The 7488-nt window shown below is 38.5% G+C and overlaps 2 protein-coding genes across 2 annotated transcripts; one reads left to right on the plus strand and one right to left on the minus strand.

Annotated features, from left to right (window-relative positions):
* Window positions 1-290: 290 nt before the first annotated feature.
* On the plus strand, window positions 291-1317 carry LOC103961567 (leucine-rich repeat extensin-like protein 3). Its single transcript, XM_018650963.2, has one exon. It carries the CDS (start codon window positions 316-318, stop codon window positions 859-861), a length of 546 nt encoding a protein of 181 aa, XP_018506479.2. The 5' UTR covers window positions 291-315; the 3' UTR covers window positions 862-1317.
* A 3192-nt stretch (window positions 1318-4509) lies between these two features.
* LOC103961512 (growth-regulating factor 5) lies at window positions 4510-6644 on the minus strand. Its single transcript, XM_009374061.3, has 4 exons — window positions 6199-6644; window positions 5618-6089; window positions 5001-5317; window positions 4510-4908 (listed from the first exon to the last, which is right to left on the minus strand). Exons 1-4 carry the CDS (start codon window positions 6392-6394, stop codon window positions 4901-4903), a joined length of 993 nt encoding a protein of 330 aa, XP_009372336.2. The 5' UTR covers window positions 6395-6644; the 3' UTR covers window positions 4510-4900.
* Between the last annotated feature and the right edge of the window lie 844 nt (window positions 6645-7488).

Raw genomic sequence — 7488 nt, forward strand, 5'->3', positions numbered from 1 at the left:
AACCCTAGACCTCTGGGGGCCATATCTATCAGGAACCCAGATTTCTGAGGCAGGCCCCAGGCGGACGAAATCGAGCATTTGGGGCCGAACCCATTTGACCCTTTTGGTCGAATTGTGAAAGGAAGAGGAAACTGATTCGAAAACTGCTCAGATTCAGAAACCGTAAGGTATTCCCTTTCTTTTGTTCTTTGAATTCAGAGCCGATGAGAAGGAAATTTGGAATTTTGGGTTAGACCCAGATGCGAGAGTTCTCTGGAAAACAAAATCCAAGCCCTAATTTTCCTTGAGAGTGTGAGTCCTGTGGTTGTTGTTTTGATGGAGCTGCCATTTTCAAGCTTAGTCTTTGTGGTTTTGTGGTTTTCTATTAGCCACTGTACTCTTCTCGTCCAGTCTCAATCTCAAAATGGAACCGTCTCGAAACCCCCACCGCCACCATCTTCGCAACCCCTACCGCCACTCCCACCGCCACCATCGCCACCGCCTCCGCAATCTTCGACCCTGTCACCGCCACCTCCCGAATCTCCGACCCCGCCTCCAAACCCACCGCCTCTTCCAGAATCTCCGAACATGCCATCCCCATCAGAATCTCCCCTGCCACCCGATCGGCCTCCAAATCAGATCAGTTCCAATAATGATTCGAAGAGGCCTCCTCCCCCACCATATAAGGGGCAGAAGCCTAAAAGTGGTCGTCGTGAACATTCTCTGCCGCCCCAGCGAGGGCACAAGTACAACGCGGGGAAGAAGATTGGGCTGCTATTTGTTGGTACCGCTTCTATTCTTCAGATTGGGGTAATTGGGTTCTTGGTTTTCAAGAGAAGGCAGCTTCTAAAAGTCAAGGATAGATATGGGACTTGTTCTTGAATATTTTGGTATCAGATTTCACGCAAATTCTTTTGTTTCGCTGAGCGCATTGCATTGGAAGTTCTTCGATTGAGCACATCATACTGGGGCTTTTACTGAATTTTCTTTGGTGAACGGGCGGCAGTGTATGAATCACAGACAGATCTATATGGATTGCAAATGGAATGGGGGATTGGTGGCTGCTCCGATCGGACTCCTCGCAGTTGCTCTGTAAATGTGTTATTGTTGCTTGAAATTTTCTTCATGTTTCTTTCTTTTTATGTTGATTTTTTTTTTTGTTCCTTGGCTTGTTTACACGGCTTATAATTTAAAGCACAAGAAACCATTTTAGGATTTGTGTCTTGAGCTACTGCCCTTTATTTTTGTCCCTGCTAACTTTTGACCTTCTGACTGTATAACATTGTAGAAATCATGGAGAATTACATGACAATATCTAATTTTCTCCCTTTACGATGATATCTGGTTTTCTAATGGTAGGAACTGCAATTATAATATCTAAATTTTTCTCTTTGCATGAATATATCCAATTGTTGTCTTGACTATTGATATCTTGATATATTGGTCTCACTATGGAACATTTGTTGACGGTGCGGTTGACTTCTGCATGACAATGCTAGACTTAGGACTTGGGAGTAATTGCTAGAAACTCTGATTTTTGTTTTCTGGTAGTATTTGAAAAATGTTTCATAGCAATTTCACTTCAGAAACTGGAACTAGCTGCATCTGATGCATGCCTGAAAAGAGGTTTGTTTTGTATATATGTAGGGGAACAGCTTGTTTTGAATATGTTTAGGAGATCAGCCACCATTGAAGTAGGAAGTGTAGCAGCTAAGTATATTGTCAGAAGTTAGCCTTGACATGAAAACACTGCAAGATGCATGTGTTGATCCTGGTACAATGGAAAATACATGTTCCGTACCCAGTTTTATTGCTTCCTGCAAAGTTGAATTGTTCATAGCAGTTTCCGGTTCCTAAATTGTTTCTCAGCTTGAACATGCGAGTGCAAGATGTGAATTACATGTCATGTTCCTTGAAATGGAATTAGATGTGAGTTTGATTTTTCATGTTTCTCAGCCTGAACCTTCTTATTTTTCTCACTCTGCATTGGAGTCTTCTCATGTATACATTCCTAGTTATGGAAAAAATGTTTACAGACTCAACCTTTGCTGCGGAAACTGGGTTTATCTGATTTAAATGTGTCATGTTCCCAGAAGATATATTTGTGGATGGGAGCCTTATTCAAACATTTACTGTTCATGTTTTCCCGGTTCATGATAGTTTCCTTGATGCATTGTGCTGTATTGGAGGAAGATATGTAATGGTTGTTTGATTTACCTTATTAATTGATTGTCACGGACATGGATTGGGTGAATGAATTATCAATCTGCAGCTGGTTTTGTGTTCAGCGCGACATGTTGAGTCCGGTGGTACAGATTTTTGAAGAGGTCTTCATACCATTTGCTTTGTGCCTACATTGTGGAAGAACTACTGCCATCCCCTCGTTTTACCAAGGATATGCTGGTCATCGACTTTATCTTTTCTCTATTATGTTAACGTTCGAAGTTGTAGATCAGCGCAAGAGAAAAGGGAAGGCGACGGTGATCTATTCTGAGTGATACTCGTGCTTGCTTGCTTGCTTCCATGGAGCACGATGAAGGGCTCATCTCGCGATGAGAAAGAAGGCAGCTACCCAGTTTCCATGCAATAGCTGTGAACTGGGCAGTGGGCACCAATCTGTGGAATATGATTCATCACGGAGGACAATGTGGGCTATGTGCACGGAATATGGTTTGTTGGATATGATATGATAGTTTCCTTAGTTGTAACTTGGAATTGACTGGCCAAATTTTGCCCATTTTCTCAACCGAAAATTGGAAAAACATAGTCTGGCCGTATCAAGTGCATTTGTGTTTTGCCTAGTCGTCTGAATGCCAAGACCTTTGATTCTTGAAGGAGCATCTGGTGTGCTTTTAAAACACTCCATCCTAAATATTCCCCATCTAAGGGATGCGATGCTCCATCATAATATGAAACCCAAACCAAGATGTCACGTTATGTTAAGACTTCTATTCTTTGACCAGACGATCTATGTCTAAATACTCTAGTTTATGCACAAGGGATTCCCTCTTGGGTGTAAACTGCTTTAGCCATCTTAAAAGCATTTCTAATTCTTGGGTTAAAAAGGAACCCAATCCTTGTCCAATGGTTGAACAAAATAAGTTTAGGATTAAAACTTAAAATTTGGACACATTTAACTCAGAATTTAGGCAGGGTTAAAAAGGTTGGCTCACGAAACTTTAGGTTTTAAACTAACACAATTCTTTTTCAGTGGTTTGAATCTAAAATATGTTTTGGGTTAAAATCTAAAATTTGGGGCTATATTAAAATTTTACATATATTGAAGTCAAATATGATCAAACCTAAATATTTTTAGATTAAAATATTCATAAAAATAATAATCTACTTAAATTCAATTTTGAAAAAAGTTACCAAAAAAAAGTTTAGCTTAAATTCATTCTTTAACAATCTCGTGCTAGTAAAAAAAAAAACAGTTTCTAGGTTAAAACCTAAATTTTCTGAGTTAAAAATTTTTGGTTTTAACCAAAGAGTTGAAAATGGTAAGTACTCTAGTTTAAGGAGAAGGAGATTCCCTCTTGAGTGCAAAGGAATTGCACACTACACTACCAGCATCACATATTATGTTTTTTATTTTTTATTATTTTTTTGAAATAAACAATATTACTTACAATAAAGAGGTGGGGGATGTCGCATGTTACGTTAGACTTTATATTACCAACTTTCACACTGCTCACTCAAGTTGAATTTCTGTCCGCGTAGGCGTGACCCAAAAAACCTAAGGCGCCCCAAAGGGAAACCTGGGCCCAACAAATAAAAAGCAAGTCCAGAAGATCAACCCAAAACACAGTCAACAAAGAAGATGAAGAAACTAGGTAAACAACCAACCAAAATAAGCAAGTTTAATCATACAAAACTCATTAGGATCCGTTTTCTGTAGTCGGTATTTTGCTCATAAACGTTTTTGTTCGAAGTAGGACAAAGTTTATATTTTAAATCCGAAATGTTTTATAAAAACACATGACAGTGATTTTATAATTTCATAATTAATTTTAAATTTTTGTATCAAACATCGCTAGAAGTGCTCGGGCCTGTGTCATCAAATCCCTTCTCATGTATGACAAGGGGATGTTTCATTAATGCTCTCTCATGCAGACAATTAGCAGACCAAGATATGTCATCTGATGATCCATGAAAAGAAACGGTGGTTTAACAGCTCGCTCGCTCACTCACATGATCCAATCCAAGTGTGTAGCTTGGACGTTGGAAAAGTAATATAATGGCCATGAGATTCAAGAAAAGAGAAGACACCGTTATCGTATGATGGATGAGAAAGATAACAAGATTTTAGAAAGACGGATTAACAATCCATTATTAACAACATTTAGTTGTTTTAGTTGTCTTTTATCAATTAAATAGATAATGCCTCTCTTACTAATCACATCTATATTGTTCTTTAACTTTATTTTACGAGTTTTGTTACGTAAGGTTTCGATGTGATTACAAAGAAAGTTACTAAATATAAATCAAATAATGATGAGCCTTTGAAAAACACACAAAGGGTCCCATAGATAAAAGTGGGAAAAGAGCCAATTCATTGCAATGTTCCCCTGGAGTGGAGTGGGGTGGAGGCCCCATATCATATAGCAATTCAAAATGCTTCCGGTCAAACAAGCAAGTCCATAAATATCAGACATGTTCCTCAGAGGGGTGGAAAGCAGAAGAAGAAGATGATGATGAAATATATCAAACAAAGCAAAAAGACAGCAATGCTCCTGTGTGCATGGGGCCCTACATTATTCACTCACACACTCACTCACTCACAAAGCCTTCACTCTTCAGCAACAAATTAAAGACCGCTCCCTAGCCACCAGCTGAATTTAGAAAAAGTCCAATGACCCACCGACGGCAAGTACTCCTTTGGCCTTCAAAATTAAGTCTCCACAAATGAAACACTTTATTATTAACCATCTGCACCACCAGAAAGGACAGTTGTTTCAAATTAAAGAACCAAAGAGATGAATAATGAGAAGTATTGGGACCAGAAAGTAAATCGAATTTACCATTAGGACCTCCAGAATTGGAAGCAAGATCAAGCCAGGTGTCTCCAGAGCTCTTGGTTGGCTGCTGCCACTCTCCAAAGAAGTGGTGAAGTGACTTTTGGGATTCAGCTGCTGCTGCTGCTGCTGCTGATTCTTTCTCTGTTTGAACTGATTTGAAATCAGTCCCCCAAACAAAACAATGTTGCTGTTGGTCCTCCTGTGATTGTTGGGTGGGGGAGTAGCCTCTGTAGGAATTCATTAATAAGTTTCTTTCATCTGCTGAAGAATCTGGAAAGAAAGCTAGCTCATCCACACCTTCCTTTGCTCCTTGAAGATACCTATTTAACAAAAGAAAGATCAAAACTTACGAGAAAAAATGAACACTAAGACCAAAATAAATCATGGGTTTTATTTGGCTTAGCTTATAACTAATACACTAACCTGTAAAAAAATTATCAAAAAGTTCAAAACTATGAGAGAAATTGAAAAAACAAGACAAGAATAAGATATGGGTCTGATTTAGTTTTGCTTAAAAAACAAAGCTATAAGAAAGATCAAAACTTTAGGAAAAATTTGAAAAACAAGACAAAATAAATAATGGGTTTTTTTTTGGTTTTGCATAAGTAATCAACACAAACCTGTAATCTTTATCTGAATAAGATGCAGAGTTCAGAAAAAGCTGAGGGGCAGAACTGGAAGAGGAGGAAGAATAAGGATAATTAAGGAAAGGGTAGAGAGATGAATTTGACTGGTGGGTTTGTTGAGTGGAGATTGATGAGGAGAGTGGAGTGAGGGTGTAGGAGGAAGAGGAGGTTTTGCAGAGGTTTCTGTGAAGGGAAGATGATGATGGTGAGGTGGCAGAAGGAGAAGAAAGGTGCTCAGCTGTTGCTGTGGATGCTGCAGTAGGAGATGATAATGCAGAAGAAGAAGAGGAAACTTCCACAGGCTTTCTTGAACGGTTTCTGCCTCTGTGCATGTGCCTCTCGCAGTACTTGGAATCTGGATACGCTTCCTTTGAACACCTCCATTTTTTGCCATCTGTTCTTCTGCACCTTCCTGGCTCTGGGTCTACTTTTCTGCCAAATCCCATCTCATAGCACCCCCATCCCACTGCACACACCCACACAGTTACCTTAGACACCCAAAATTACAAAAAAAAAAAATGTAAAATAAATTACAAGAGTCAACTTTTTATTTAAAAATCCAGTAAAAAACTTACTGGGGTGATGGGGGAAGAGTCTTGAGGAAATGGAGGAGTCCAACCTTCTTTTGAAAGAGTAGACAAGGTCATTCGGGATGGGGACTCCTGAGGCCATGTACTTGAAGATTAGGGCCTGATGTTCTAGCTCTTGCCACTGAGTTGCTGTGAAAGGATACCTATTTCTTGCTGCACTACTTGGATTTCCACTCATCATTTTCACTTTTTCAAAGGGAAAAAACCAACAAAAATAAAGGACTAAAACCCTAAAATGTTACCAAGATGAAGAAAAACAAGTTAAAAAAAGGGCAGAGGAATAACAAAGGTTTGGAGATTTTGTAGACGAAGTAAAAATTGTGTGTTTATGTAGAGTTGAAGATTTTGGTTAATCCATTGGTTTTTGCAGGGTGTTTATATGCATGGGGCGAAACTAATTCAATGGCTGTGATGATGTGTGATGACACACTTTCTCTCTCTACCCTCTGAGTCTTCTGACGAAGTTTTCTGCTCTTTATTATGACTGCAACTCTGTTGGTGCTACTGGCTCTGCAGCTCTACAGAAGCTGCCTCTGCGCAATACTCACATGAGTGTGGGCCCACGTATGACCTCTGTATGGTCCCACGTGCGTAGTGTAGGCCAAACGGGGGAAGGACCTCACTGTGTCTCCACTGGGGTCCGGATAGCTGCTCCTTCTTGCCGCCCTGTTTCTCAATCTCTACACGACAGAAAAATTCATTAAAACTAAAGGATGAGTAATAGACTAAATTTATGAAATAAATTTGCAAATTAAATAATATCATAAATAAAAAGTAAAGACGTCAATTAAGAGTTAGCACGCAGGTTGACATCGGTGATGTTCACCTCTGTACCTAGGGAGAGCAATTGTGCTGGCCATTAGATGGCTAAGTGTGTTTTTAAGGAGGGTCGTGCTTTTATCTGGGATTGTATCGTTTCAGATTTTTTATTTAACAGTCTAGCTAAGGATGTAAACGTTTTCATTCGTCTTTAACATACTTTATCTAATGAAAAAAAAAAAATTTAGGCAAATGTTATTGTCACTTCAAAAATCACATTTTACATTTCTTACAAATATAAAAATTTGAAATATAAAATAAAAATTTTAAAATATTAATAACAATTCTCATAATTTAATTAAATTTAATCTACAAACTTTTATGTTAATTAATTTATAAAATTTAATCTATCAATATTATTCCACATATACAGATACAAAAAAGTCAGAAAATTTTTTTTTAATTTAAGATAGCTGCAGCTTTGGATTTGCTGTCTCCACAATATATGATACGTTT

The sequence above is a fragment of a genome, unplaced genomic scaffold (assembly GCF_019419815.1).
Source record: "Pyrus x bretschneideri cultivar Hongxiangsu unplaced genomic scaffold, Pyrus_bretschneideri_v1 Contig26, whole genome shotgun sequence".
Taxonomy (NCBI): Eukaryota; Viridiplantae; Streptophyta; class Magnoliopsida; order Rosales; family Rosaceae; genus Pyrus; species Pyrus x bretschneideri.

Excerpts from the sequence above, each read along its gene's own strand:
- LOC103961567 (XM_018650963.2), top strand. The coding sequence starts at position 316 with ATGGAGCTGCCATTTTCAAGCTTAGTCTTTGTGGTTTTGTGGTTTTCT.
- LOC103961512 (XM_009374061.3), bottom strand. The coding sequence starts at position 6,394 with ATGATGAGTGGAAATCCAAGTAGTGCAGCAAGAAATAGGTATCCTTTC. Across the intron at positions 6,090-6,198 it reads ACTCTTCCCCCATCACCCCA|TGGGATGGGGGTGCTATGAG; the intron begins GTAAGTTTTTTA and ends GGGTGTGTGCAG. Across the intron at positions 5,318-5,617 it reads TATTCAGATAAAGATTACAG|GTATCTTCAAGGAGCAAAGG; the intron begins GTTTGTGTTGAT and ends TTTGTTAAATAG.